The sequence below is a fragment of the Sarcophilus harrisii genome, chromosome 6 (assembly GCF_902635505.1).
Source record: "Sarcophilus harrisii chromosome 6, mSarHar1.11, whole genome shotgun sequence".
NCBI lineage: Eukaryota > Metazoa > Chordata > Mammalia > Dasyuromorphia > Dasyuridae > Sarcophilus > Sarcophilus harrisii.
In genome coordinates this window covers 235,866,263-235,880,722 of record NC_045431.1, presented here as the reverse complement: position 1 = coordinate 235,880,722, position 14,460 = coordinate 235,866,263, and the positions used below count along the sequence as shown (strand labels likewise).

Genomic DNA, 14,460 nt, shown 5'->3' with positions numbered 1-14,460 from the left:
CGCCAAGGGGCCCCGGGTCAGAACCAGCCAGCCCTGCCTCCCAGGAGGGAGGGGGGCCCCCCCATTTCCACAAAAGGGTCAGGAAAGGAAGGGGGGCCCCCCCCCCACTCGGGCCCCCCTGCCCCAGGGCCCCCCGCCTCCCCTTTCCCCCCTTCCTGCCCCTCCGGGCCCCCACCGGGGGGGAAAGGCCCAGCCTCTTTCTTCACGGAGGGGTCTCAGGTCCCCCTTTCTGGGAAGGGCAGGACCCCGCACACATTCTCTAGCTGGAAGGGCCAGGGAGCCCCGGGGACCTCCCAGTGAGGAGCTGGGCTGCGGGAGCCCCTTCCTCCCTCTCGGCTGCCCTGAGCCTCGGCTTCTCCCGGCGCGGGGGCCACCCGCCTGCTGCTCCCTGGGGTGTCGGCCCCCCTCAGGAGCACGGGGACTCCCTGCACCGTCGCCAGCCGGGACCTTGGGCCACCATATCCGAGGGCAGAGGCTGCCCCCTCCAGGCCGAGAGGGGAAGGGGGAGCCCCGGCTCCCTCGAGCTGGCCCACAGAAGTGGGGGCTCAGGGACTCTCGGAAAGGGGGGGCCCTCCCCTCCCCCACCTCAGGGCCAGCCCGCTTCCCAAGTGACCCCCAGGGCCTCCCCACCGTCCGGGGGCACAGGTTTCCTGCCCACTCCAGGAGCTCCCAGTCCCCAGGGCCTCCCTCAGGCCCAGTTGCCCCCTCCTCCTCCACACGGAGGCTCTTCCAGACCATCCCCAGCGTCTCCGGGCCGCCAGCCGGGCGCAGCTGGGGGAGCAACTCCTGCCCTCGCAGCCTCCCGCTCTCCAAGAGCAGCCCCAGGGAGGGAGGAGGCTGAGCGTGGGCACCGGGTCCCTGGAGCTCAGAGGCAGGAGCCAGTCCCTGGGGGATCAGCCGCCCCACGGGGTCTCTGGGGGAGCTTCGGGAGGGGACACTCCCCGGCCCCACCTTGGAGCCCTGGGGCTGCCCAGAGCCCCAGGGACACCCCAAGGGTGCGGCCTCCCAGGGGACTCTCCTTCCCCCCTCCCCCCCGCAGCGGCCACCCCTGGAAGGCCCACCCCGCCCTGTGAGACTGACAGGCAGGAGGAGTCCATGGTTGGGTCTGTCCAACCAGGAGGGAGCCTGAGGCCGCCAGCCTGGGGATGCGCCCCCCCCCCCCCTGAACACCCCCCCACCCCGGGAAGCCCCCCCCCAGCAAGGCCGCAGAAGCAGCGCACGCCCTCCGGGGAAGGCAGCGGGCTTCAGATGGTATCACCGGGATGCCCAGGAAGGAGCCCCGGGAAGTGACCCACGAGTCACGGGGGGGCAGCCCCCCAAACTCGGGGGGCAAAACAACCTCACAGTCTCACAAAGAAGCCCCCGATTTCTGTTGTGGTTGGAAACGCTCCTTTTGTGAGTGAGTGTGTGTGTGTGTGGGGGGGGTCTGTCCCAGCAGCCCGTGGAACACCCGCCAGGGCTGCTCGCCCACCGACATTGCCCATGTGAACCCCCCCATCCACCTGTGGGAGGGAGAAAAGGAGACTGCAGGTCACAAGCCCCTCCTTGGTGGGAGCCCAAAGGCTCGGGCGCTACTGGGGGTCAGGACGTCATTTTCCAGGGTCTTGGGGGTCCCTAAAACACAAGCCCAGAAGCCAGGGCGGAGCAGAAAGCCAGGGGCCCCCTCAGCCACGAGCTCGGCCGGGGGCAGCCGTAACACACAAGCCCACCAGCGAGTCTGGTCTGCCCGGGAAAGCGTTACTGGGGAGTCTGGGAAAGTGTTATTGGGGAGCCCAAGAAAGCACTACTGAGGAGCCTAAGAAGTGTTCTTGGGGAGTCTGGGGAAGCCCTCTTGGGGAGCCTGGGAAGGCACTATTGGGGAGCCCGGGAAGTGTTCTTGGGGAACCCAGGAAGGCACTATTGGGGAGCCCAGGAAAGTGTTCTTGGGGAGCCCGGGAAGCATTCTCAGGGAGCCCAGCGGCCCCTGGGCCGGGCCGGCAGTCACGTTTCCACCCGTGCAGCTGCGGGCGCCCCCAAGGACGCACATGTCTGAAAACGTGCCCGTTAACGGTCCTGGGCCGGGCCCAGCTCTGAAACAGGATTCCTCCAAGAAAATCATTCTTTCAGGCGCACTCAGCAGAATCTCTAATCCCCTTGGACGCTGCCTTCGGAGCGCTGAGATCATGCTGGGAGCGCAGCTTTCTGGCACCAGAAGAGCCGCTTATGAAAAGAAGGAAAAATATGGTCTCTCTGGGAAAATCCATCTTCGGAGGCCTTTTCCGCCCTCTCCAGATCGTGTTCTCGGCGTCCAGGTCGCACATTCCCCATCTGGGGCCCGGCCCGGCCCGGCAGCCCTCCAGCCCGCTCCCCGCTCCCCACGACGCTGAGAAGGGCCAGGCCTTGGCCGGCCCCCCTTCCTCTGGGCCTCGGCGAGCGGCCCACCTGCCCGGACGGCCCCGCTGACCCCGCTTGGGAACGGCCCCAGGCTGTGGGAGCCGCTCCCGCTCGCACGAGGAGCCCCCGGCCCGGCCAAGAGCCGGGGAGGGGCCCCTGTGCGGACAGGCAGGGAAACTGAGGGAGCCCGGCCCAGGCGAGCTCTCACAGACCCAGCGACACACGCCCCCGGCTCCCCGCCTGCTCCTGGCCCGGGGAGATCCCTCATCTGAGCAGGGGGCAAGCAGGCATGGAGCCGGGCAGGGGGCAAGCAGGCGTGGAGCCGGGCAGGGGGTGCAGCCCTTCCATAGCCCCCCACCCACTCTGCCATGTCCATCCTGGCCCGGCCTTGCTTGGTACTGGAGGCACCCCCCTTCCCGGGACTGTCCCCCACCCAACGCCCCCTCTGCCCTCACCAGACCAGGCTCCGACCTTCCACCCACAAAAGGTGCTGGGAAACCCACCCGGCTGGCGGGAATAGTTCGGCTCAGGAACCGGATTTCAGCCCCCGCCCCCTCAGCCAGGCTGCTGGCCTGGAACGCTCTTCTCCTCCAGCTCCTTCAGGGCAGCCCCGGGTCCCCACCCCTCAGGAGACCCTTCCTCATTGCCCACCCCCCCAAGCATGTTCTCCCTCTTTCCCTCCTCTTCCTCTCCCTCTCCGAGTGTCTGTCACTCACACACACTGTGCTCTACGGGCACTGCGGGCACCGGCCCATGCTGTGTGACCCCTTTGGCAATAGAGAAGCCCCCGAATCTCCAGCACAAGATGCGGCCTCGATTTAGAACCAGACCCGGCCACACGGGCAGGAATCCCTGCCCAGCACCCGCGGCCTCACAGCCCCATGTCCCCCACAGCCCTGCGGCCTTACAACCTGCCTCGGGGGGTCCCAGCACCCACAGCCCCCACAGCCCCGCGGCCTCACAGCCCCATGTCCCCCACAGCCCCCACAGCCCCACGGCCTCACATCCCACTTCAGGAGGTCCCAGCACTCTCAGCCTGCCTCAGGGGGATCCCGGCACCCACAGCCCCCACACTCCCATGTCCCACCTCGGAGGTCCCAGCACCCACAGCCCCCCAGAGCCCCACCTTGGAAGCTCCAGCTTTCCCCACAAAGCCCCCCTAGACTCAGTTCCAAAAACACATAAACCAGGGAAATGGCCCAGAGGGGGCGGCCTCCGCAGGAGGGCTCAGCCCCCCCCAGACCTGACTTCCTGGCCCGGGCCCACGGGCTTGGGCAGAGGTGATGCTGGGACTTGCCCCTGGCATAGGCAGGAGAGGGGGAGGGGCGCTGGCCAGCGGGGCAGGGGGGCCCAGAACCTTCTCTCCGAGAGCTCCGAGAGCCTCAGCTTTAAGGAGGGGCCCCCGGTTTGTGCCCAAGCCTGGCAGCCTCCTGACCTCTGCTCCCCCGCAGCTGTCCTCCTGGCACAGACCCGGCCGAGACCCCCCGCTGACCACCACGGGGCCAGTCCCGGGAGTCACGGGGGGGGGGGGTGGGCAGGAGGGAAGCGCTGCCCCAGAGGTTGCTGGGAGTGCGTGTGAAGGGCAGGGGCTGCGGATGTGGGCAGGGGCACCGGCCCAGGAGGGAGGGGGGAGCCCCTCTCGCAGGTACGTACCATCCAGAAGAGGGTCCCGGTGGCCAGGGCCACGTACTGCTCGATGGTGGAGAGCACGCTGAAGATGAGGCAGATCAGAACAATGAGGAAGCTGGAAAACAGCCCGAGAAAGAGCCCCGTCAGTGCGAGCCCGTGCCCCCCGTGCCTGCTGGCCCTGGCACCCCAAGGTGCCCGCTGCTCCCTGGTGGGGGCACTGGGACTCCCGGGCACCATTCAGCCGGGGAGCTTCTCAAAGCAGCCCCAAGGGGGGGCATCTCCAGTCACAGGGGGGGGCGTCTCTGGGCACATGGGGGGGCATTTCCGGGAACGCCAAGCTGTGGCCCTGGGGCTCCTTCGGCCCTCGGGGGGCGGGGGAGCAGGAGCCCAAAGCCTGCCCGGGGCTCCTTGGGACGCCCTCTCCGAAGGCCTGGAGGTTGGACTTTACACCAGGGGAAGAAAGCCCCCCCCCAGACAAAATCACGACCCCCCCCCCAATTCCTCACCCTAAACTGTAGATGGGGCAGTTCTCGGCCCCTCCCTCCTAACCCCGGGGGGGAACATCTGTCCCCATGGGGAATCTGACGAAGATCCCAGCGGGAGAAAGGGGGGCCCCAGAGCCCAGAGAAAAGGGGGGATCCCGGAGGAGAGAAGAAGGGGGTCAGGGACTGCCGGGAGGCCAAAGTCCACGGCGCAGGAGAGGCCAGGCTGGGAAGCCCCGCCCACGAGGGCGCTCCCTCGCCCCCCCTACGCCCTTCCCTGCCTCTCCCTTTAAGCCCACTACCCTTAGGCCCTCTGACTGTCCTGCAGCTGAGCACCCCATCTGCCCACTAGGTGGCAACAAAGACCAGGCTATGTCCCAGGTTGCCTCCCGCCCAACAAGTCTGGGAAGCTGGGGATGGGCCCGGCCGGGGGAGGGGGGAGGGGCTGGGGGCAGGTGGGGGAGGGGAGGGGGTTCAGGTGGGGGGGCTGGGGGCAGGCGGGGGAGGGGGGACATGGTGGGGGGCTGGGGGCAGGCGGGGGAGGGGAGGGAGCCATTGGGGGGTGTGAGCTAACAGACCCCTCTGCACCCCGCACAATCACTCCTGGGGGGGCAGCCTGCCGGGCCCCCCACAGCTCAGCCTCTCTCTGGGGGCTCCTGAAGCTCTGCTGGTCCCACCATGTGTGGGGGGATGGAGGGGGGCAGAACCTGCCCCCCCCGGAGCCCTGGCTGCTGCCCACGTTTGCCCCCCCATGTGCCCGGTGGGCAGAAGGTGCCCCTTGGCAGGGTGGGAGAGGACTCACAAATGGGGGGCTTGGGAGGCTCAGGTCTGGGCCCGGGGGGGCCCAGAGGAGCCACATCAAGGCTGCCCGCTGCTGGGGGGGGGGGCTGGTGCGGCCCCGGGAAGGAGCTGCAGATGGGGGGGGCAGTGACAGGGGACCCCCGGGAGGACGGAGGCGCGGGGTTGTCCCGGGGCAGACTGACAGCCCAAGGCCCGGGGGGAACCCCCGGACCCCCCCAGACCCCCCCAGACCCGAGCCCCCCAAGGCAGGCTGCCCTTTCCCGGCCCCCCTGGCTCCCGCCCTTCCTCCCAGGCAGAAGGGAAGTTCTCCCCTGCGCAGGAAGAGGGCAGCATTGGCCAGGAAATGGAGGCGGCCTCGGCCGGAGCCCGGGCTCCCCGGCAGTCAGTCAGCTCGGCTCCCAAGCCCCTCCTGCAAGCCGGGCCGTGCTGAGGGACGGGCCTCAGTTTATCCTTCTGCCTAATGGGGTTGGCAGGCGTCAGCGGCTCGGTCTGAGGTGGCCAAGGACCATGCGGCCCTGTCAGACCACGACCTGCGGGCCTCCCTCCGGGCCGCCCCGCCCCCCACTGCCGCCCCCTGCTCCAGACCCCTCTGCCCCCCCCTCGGTGACCCCCACCCCCGCCGGCCCTTCCAGCTGCCCGAGGCCGGGTCACAGGCCCTGCTGTCCGGCCTCAGGGCCGAGCCCGGGCCCACAGAGGGAGCGCGGAGGCTCCAGGGCCCTGTCAGCAGGAGGAGGCCCCAGACCCACCCGGGAGGGGAGCGACAGACCCGGGGCCGGGGGACTCCATGTGCGGGGGCCAGGGCGGGCGCCGGCAGGAGGAGGGGGAGGGGCTTCCGGGGTGAGGCCCCCCCCCCGACAGCAGAGGGACCCCAGCACACGCCGCGGGGGGGGGGGGAAACGGCCTTCCCTCCTCCCAGAGGTCACAGCTCTTTCCAAGGACAGGGGGCGCCGCCCTCCCCCCCCCCCCCCGGCACAGCTCAGTGCCCGCTTATCTGGGGCTGGGCCCGGGTACAGGGAAGGGGGGCGGAGGAGGGGCTTTCCTCGGGGACCCAGAGAAGGACCAAGCTGCCTGGGGGCCCATGGAGACTAGGCAGTGCAGGGCCGGCTCAGGGGCTCCAAGGTGACCCTGGAATGCCCTGCCACCCTCAACCCGGAAACCTGGATCCGGTACGGGGCGCCCCTCCCTCGGCCTGGGTCCACCCCAAGACCAAGGGATAAAGGGACGCCCGGGCACTGAAGGAGGGGGACCCCCAAACCCACATCGGGCCCCCCCCTCCTTTTACACAGGCAGAAAACGAGGGACACACCGGACGGGTTGTGGTAAACAGCCCCCATGGAAGGGAGGGGGAGGGCTCCATCCCCACCCCCGACCCCAACCCCGGGCCCCAGGGAACCTCCACTTCCCAAACATCCCCTACCCCCCCCCCCCAAAACAACAACCCCCACCCCCTCACCAAAACCCCAAAAACACACTCCCAATGCCCCCACCCCCCCGGGAAGGGTTCCCCTCCCCCCATCCCCCTCCCCAACTCCATACTCCCCTCTCCCACCTTTTCTCAATCCCAAACAAAACCCCAAATGGCCACAAAAAGTCCAAACAAAAAAAAACTTATTCCCCAAGGCCCAACCCTGGCAAATGGGAAACCCCCCCCTTTCCCAGCACATCACCCTCAATTTGACCATGGAAAGGGCCCCTCAAACCCCCTCCCCTCCCTCCCCCCCGGTGCCTGGGCCCCCCAACCCCCCTCCTGGTCCCCACTCTTTCTGCCTTACAACAAATTGGGGAGACCGGCCTCCCAAGGGCCCTGATTGGGGCCCTGGCCTTCCCTGCTGGGGGCTCCAAGGAGAGCATCCCACAGCCCGGCCCTGGGTCAATGATCCAGGTGCAGAGGGGACCCTGAGCAGGGGTGGGCCCACTGTCTGCTTCCAGGGCTCCCCAGCCGGCTTCCGGCCGAGGTCACTTCCCATGTCCCCACGGACATCCCGGGGTCCTGGGGCAGGGACAGCGCCCGACCTCCTCTCTTAAAGGAAGGCCTGGGGTGGGGTGTGGGGTGGATTCAAAAATCATCAAGAAGGAAAAAGGCCGGGCACTCCTAGGGTCCCTGTGGGTGAAAACCTGGGGCTGGGCACCCTCCCTCCACACACTCACACACCAAACCCCACACACATCGCCCACCACCCTAACACGCCACACACACCCCACACCCCACACACATTCAACACATCCACCTCAAAACACACTCAACACCTCCCTAACACACACACATCCTTCACACACAGTCACACACATACTCACACACACACTCAGACACACTCACACACACACACACACACACACACACTCACACAAACCCAAAACCTCCCCCCCCACAACACACTTTCCTATTTTTTATTATTAGCCCCTCACCCCCAACCCCACACTACAGGGCCTCAACCACGGGAAATAGCCGGGGATGGGGATCCCCACCCAAGGCCTCCCTGGTCCCCCCTGGGCCCCCTCGGGTTTCCCCCAAAAGGGCCCCCCACCCCCCTGGGAATCAGGCCCCACCTACCCAAACCCGGCCGGAAAAACCAACACCAAAACAAAACCCCCCCCCAACCCCCTCCCCTTCCTCCCCCGGGGTGGGGCCCCGGGAACCGCTTCCCCGGTTGGCCCCTTTACAAAACTCAGTCTGGGACTTGGGGATCGAAAACACAAAAACAACGGGGACAAAAGGGGGTCAACAATTTTATTTTAAAACAAAAAAACAAAAACATTTTGTCCAAACACAAGGGCCATCATTCCCTTCCCAAAACAGTTAAACAAGTCACCAAAAACCAAAGGGGGGGGCCTCAGGGCCACGAAACCCAAGGCCAGAACCAGGGACCAGGGTCAACTCCCTCCCCTTCCTACCAGACCTTAACCCGCAAAACCCCCCAAGCTAACCCACCTAAACCCCTCCTGGGACCCCCACACTTCTCCCTCACCCCCCAAACCACCCAACAAAATCCAAAATCCCTTTTCTTCACCCTTCACCACCAAAACCTTTTCCCACAATCCCCTAGAAAACCAAGCAATTTCCACTCTGGGGAGAAAACCCCAGGCCCCAAACTCCCTGAAAGGTCACCCCCTGAAAACCACCAAACCCTCCCCCCTCACGGGGCATCCCCAACAACCAACAAACCATCCCAGCCACCCATCCCAAGGGAACCCCCCAAACCCTCCTCTCACTCCACTCGCTTTCCTACCCCCCCCATTCCTCTTCGCAAACTTCCAGGGAAATTCCCTTCCCACCCCCCTCAAACCCCTCCAAACCCCACAACATCCTCCCCTTAAAACCCCCCTGGCCCCTCCTTCCACCCCATGTCCCCTTTGGACCCCCAACCTTTGCCAACCTCCTTAACCACGCCCCAACCCACCAAACGGGAAGGGAAAAAAATCCCGCCAAGGGGCTCAACAAACCTTAGGCCCTCCTCCCATCCCCTCCCTCCTCCCCCTTCCCTCAGGACCCACACCCAGGGGAAAAGGGGGGAAAACCACCCCTTGGTGGGGGAAACCAACTTAAAACAAAACCACCTCCATTCCTTCTCAATCCCCCCAACCCATATTGCCAAAAACATAACGGGCCACCCTTCCCTCCCCCGGGTTCCCACCACTTCCTCTCTTCCCCCCACAAACACTTGGCTCCGCCCACACCATCCTCTCCCCCTTCCCCCATTGGGGGAAACTGGGGGGCCCCTTTGCCCCATAACCTAGGGTCACACAAGAAAAAACAATCCGGTCCCCACTCCCTCCCTCCCTCACACCAAGGGATACCCCGGAACCTCAACTCCCCCCTCCTCTTGGTCCCCCCACTCAACCAAAAATCCTTCCCACTTTTCAAAATCCCCCCCACCTCAACCCATCTCTTCCACAACACAGGGCCCCCTGACCTTACTCTGGCCTCCATGGGGTGGGGGTGTCAATCCCTCTCAATTCCCCACAGCCCCCCACAAAACCCTTTTTCCAATCCACTTCCCCCCACCACCTGTGGAGCCCCCTGGGACAACCACCCAAACCCTATAAATAGGGGCAAAGAAACATACACAAAACAAACAGATTTCAAGGGGAAAGGAAGGGAGGGGAAGGGGAGGAGGGGACAAGGGAGGAAAAAGGGGAAAGGGAGGAAAAGGAAATTATCCTTTTTTCTCCAAATCCGTCTCCCCTCACCCAACCCTCCAACCTAGAACTGGGAGGGACCTTCTCATCCAGCCCATCCCCCCCTTTGACAGAAGAAGAAACTGAGACCAGGAGAGGGGCGGTCTCTTGGCGAAGTCGCCCAAGCTGGGGGGGGGGGCGCAGAGGGGGCATTTGAACCCGGGGCTGGGCCTCCAGCTCGGGCTCTGCCCTCCGGGTCCCTCCAGATCTCCCGGATCTCTGCAGACTCCAGAACCTGAGACCCTCAGCCCGCTGCGACCCTCGGCCCGCTGCGTCCCCGCCTCGCGCTTCCGGGGCTTCTCTCCTCCGCCCCCCAGGGCCCAGCACAGGTCAGTCGCACGCCCAGCTGGAGCCCCCCCCATGGCGCACGCTCCCCATAATGGGCTGTTGGACACCAGACGGAGCCCAGACTGCTCAGGCCCAGAGCCCCGCGGGCGCTGCCCACGGGTTCCCAAGCTCCCTGAGAACCCTTCCCACAGTTCCCTGGCTGAGCAAGGAGGGAGGTCACCCCCAGGCCCCGGCGCCGGGGCCCCCGTCTCCCAAGCCCCACCCCCCCCACCTCTCTCTTCCACTGGGGCAGCGCCCCTGCCCACGGTGCGCTCTGGGGAAGCTGCCTCCCCCCCCCCACCCCGGAGCTCAGGCACCCTCCAGAGCAGGGACAAACGGACCCAACGGCAGAAAGGAGTCCCGGCCCCAGGGAAAGCGCAGGGCCCGGGCTCAGCCAATGAGCATTGAGTAAACAGCCGCCAGGTGCATCAAGGAGGCCCATAGAAGCTGACCAGCTCAAAACAAGCTCCTGTCCCCACCCCCTTCCTCCCCCCAGCTCTGGGCACGAGCCACAGACCCTCGCCCTCCTCCTCCGGGAGCAGAATCTGGCCTCACGCTCCTGGCCTCCCCTGGCAAACTCCCCCCTCCCCCCCCTGTCTCCATGTGGACCCAGGCCCCCGAGGCCTAAGCCCCAGGGCAAGGTTTAGCAAGGATGCTCCCCTGTATCCGGATGGGTCACACCACTGTCCCATGATGCTTCCAATCCCAGCCCTGCCCCTTAGGAGCCGCACGTGATTCGGTGGGCCTCAGTTTCCCCATCAGTAAGCCAAGCGGATGGGCTTGGAGAATCCCTCTGCTTCAGAGCCTAAGCTCCTCCCTCATCACCTCCTGGGACGGGCCCTCAGCACTTCCTGGGACGGGGCCCTCAGCACCTCCTGGGACGGGCCCTCACTTTCCGTGCCAGAAGTCCCCCCATCCGCATTCAGCAGCTTAATCGGGGTGATGGGGGGGGGGGAAAGGCAGGTCCATGGGGCCGGGTGTCCCCCAGGAGTGGCAGATGATGTCACAGTGGCGGGCCCTGGGGGAGCCCAGGGAGGCTCCCACTCCCCATAGACCCAAGCAGGCTGAAACTCGTGGGGGCAGAGTATGGAGGCGGGGCAAAGATCAGTCGGCACTTTCTTCTCTTCCAGATGCTGCGGGCTCTTTCTGAGGCTCTCTGTTCCTCCCTCCCCACCCCCACCACACGATCTCTACCCACCCTGGCCACGTCAAAAATCACCATTTTAAATAAGTATCGAAGCCCCTCAAGGAATCGCCTCCAAGATGCCCGGCCACTCCCGATGGGCCCCACCCTGAGGAGGAGCCCCGGCTCCCCCTTCCCTGCAGCCTGGGGCTGAAATATGTATTCTCTCATTCCCCGAGTCCCCAAGGAGGGGTCGGGGGCATCTTGAGGCAGGGGACACCTCTCCTCCCCTTCAGCCGCCTTTGGTGGCCCCAGCTCTACCAGCCCCAAGTCTCTGCCTGAAACAAGGGTCCATTTCATTTAAAAAAATGAAATCCTTCCAGGGACATTGGCTGCAAATCAAGCAATCCCAGGACTTCTGAAGAATTCACCTTTGAGATCACCCAAGGGCATCATCAGAGAGGGGGGACAGCGGGCATGAGTCAGGCAGACCTCATGAGAGAAGAGAAAAGGTGCCAGGTCAGGAGAGGGCCGGGTGAAGATCCAAGAGAACGGGCCAGGCCTGGAGCAAGAGGCAGGGACAGCCGCCAGGAACTAGCTGCCCACGGGGCAGGCACAGCCGCCAGGTCCGAGCTGCCCAAGGTGGACACTCCCCTGGTATTCCCACTATGCCACAAGGTCCAGAGGGAGCCCAGCTCCGAGCCTCGCTGTTTCCAGGACTGTGCCTATCCAGCTGCTTTTGCCGGATTCCCCGAACACAGCAGGGAACAGATGGTGGATGACTTGTTTAGAGGAGGAGCCCAGACACGAGTCAGGATGAGGAAAATGAACCTTCCATCCGCCTACAATGCCAAGAGCAGGTGCCCAAGGGCCCTCCCTTTGTTCTGAGGCACCCCAGCAACTGGGGAGACCTGGCTCTTGGCTGGCATGTACTGGGACACTGATAACATCCCTACTGGCGCTTCTATGCCGGCCCTCCTGCCCCTGCCCCTCACTGATAAGCAACCTCTTGAGAGCGTAATTTTGGAAGGTGCTGTCGAAGGCAGCAGTGAGATGACCCACCACAGATCAAGGAATGCACGGCCCTTACCTTCCTTGACAACTAAGTATGCTCCAAAAATAGCCCGATCTATTCTTAGAAGGCTCTCCGCTCTGACACAGGGGCCACCACCCATTATGAGAGCCTACAGTCAACTCCTCATCTCTCTTGCCCAGAATTCTCTCTGCCCCTTTCCGAAGCACCAGGAGAGATGAAAATGACTCCTGCCCAACCTAATTTCTGACTGCTATATGAGACATCTCTGATTTCAGTAACCCAGAATCTCAGCGGCTCACATCAGCTGGAAAGGACTTCACAGCATCTGGTCCAATCATCCTGAAGCATTGCTCTCGTCTACAAGAACCCGACCCCCAAAAGTGTTGCATCCAACATCGGCTTGGAGATCTCTAATGAGGTGGAATCCACCACCTACTGAGGCAGTCCACATCACCTTGGGATACTGTTATAACCTCTATGTTCATCCCCACTCTCATTTCTTTCAGAAATCTCCAATTGGCTGGTCAGTATAATTTGGACTCCAGCTGTCTATAACCGAATTTATTATCATTCCCTACCAAATCCTCCCATTTTCCCAACTTCCCTATCTCTACTAAGGGCAACATCATCCTCTCAAGCCCTTGGATTCACAATCTGGAAGCATCCGGGACTCCTCATTATCTCTCACTCCCTAGATCCAATAAGGTGCCAAGGCCTGTCCATTTCACCTCTGCAACATTTCTGTTTCACCTCTGCAGCATCTTTCTAAACATTTCACTTCTATAGCATGTCTGGTCAATTTCACCCCTGCAGTATCTCTATCTTTTTCATCTCTGCAGCATCTCTGTTCATTTCACTTCACCTCCTTGTCCATTTCACCTCTGCAGCATCTCCTTGTCCATTTCACCTCTGCAGCATTTCTCTAAACATTTCACCTCTATCGTATCTCTGGTCAATTTCATTCTGCAACATTTCTCTATCCATTTCACCTCTGCAACATCTTTCTGTCCATTTCAACTCTTGATCATCTCCTTCTCTATTTCACCTCTGCAACATCTTTCTGTCCATTTCACCTCTGCAGCATCTCTCCAGTCCTCCCCCCCTTCTCTCCTCTGACATAATTCCCATCCTGATATAGACCCTCATCATCTCATGCCCAGACTATTGCTACAGATACTGGAGGGTCTGTTAGCCACAAGTCTCTTCCCACTCCAGCCCGTCCTCCACTCAGCCTCCAAAGTACTCTTTCCAAAGTTCAGATCCCACCACATCAACCTTTATTCAATAAACTTCAGCATTTCCCCATCACTGACAGGATCAAATACAAAATGTTTAGCCTTCAAAGCCCTCCATCACCAGCTCCCTCCTTCCTTATTCCCCTCCACATCCTCTTGGATGCAGTGTCCCTGGCCTCTTGGCTGTTCCACAACAAGAAGCTTCATCTCTAGAGCACCAGGCCTGGAGTCAGGAAGACCTGAGTGCAAATGTGAACTCAAGGCATTTACTCTGTAACTTGAACAAGTGTTTTAACTACATCTGCCTCATTTTCTTCATCTGTAAAATGAGCAGAAAAAGAAAATGGCAAACTGCTCCAGTATCTTTACTAAGAAAACCCCAAATGGGGTCATGACTGAATGACAGCATAGAGCTCTTACTATATGCAGGGTACTGACTAAGTGCTTCACAAATATCTATTTTGATCCTCACAACATCTTGGAAGAGAGTTATTATCTCCATTTTATATATGAGAAAACTGAGGCAATCAAGGTCACATAGTAAGTGTCTGAGGTCATATTTTAACTCAGAAAGATCTCTAGGCCTAGCACTCTGTGCACTATCCAAATTCCCCTAGGGAATAAAATAGAAAAAACTTTCCAATAAGATTAGGGATAAAGCAAAAATGCTCATTTTCACCACTATTATTTTATTAAAATGTTAGCTATAGTAATAAGACTATATTTGACTATATTATATGTAATAAGACTATATCTCCAAAATGAGAGAATAAGTATGGGCAAAGAGGAAGCAAAATTATGACTTTTTATAGATGATATGATGGTTTGCGTAGAGAACTTTAGAAAGTTAATAAAAACTTAATTGAAATAATTAAAATAAAAATAAATAAATTACCTTTACTATAAATAAATAATCATTAATAGTATTATATTATATATAAATAAAATATAAAAATAAAAATAAATCCACATAGATCATAAGCATTTCTGTAGCTAATAGCTAGCATTCATACACTGTTTTATAGTTAGTACAGCAATTTATAAGTAAGTTTATTTGATCCTTGATATTACCAACACACTCCAGAATGAAGAATTAGAGAAAAAAATCTCATTTAATATATAAAATACATAGGAGTCTATCTACCAAGTACACAGAGGAACTATAATACTCTTTACATAAAGACAGAACTAAATTAATTGGTCATGGGTACACTGAGCCAGTCTAATAAAAATGACAACACTACCTAAATTCCTTGATTTATTCAGAGCCTTACCTAT

General features: G+C 60.9%; 1 protein-coding gene across 1 annotated transcript in view; it reads right to left on the bottom strand.

The window, feature by feature from the left end:
• KCNQ1 (potassium voltage-gated channel subfamily Q member 1) overlaps positions 1-14,460 on the bottom strand; it is a 191,605-nt gene that overhangs the window by 126,083 nt on the left and 51,062 nt on the right. Inside the window, 1 exon segment of the mRNA XM_031943601.1 lies at positions 4,027-4,117. Within this exon segment, the coding sequence (XP_031799461.1) occupies positions 4,027-4,117 (91 nt within the window).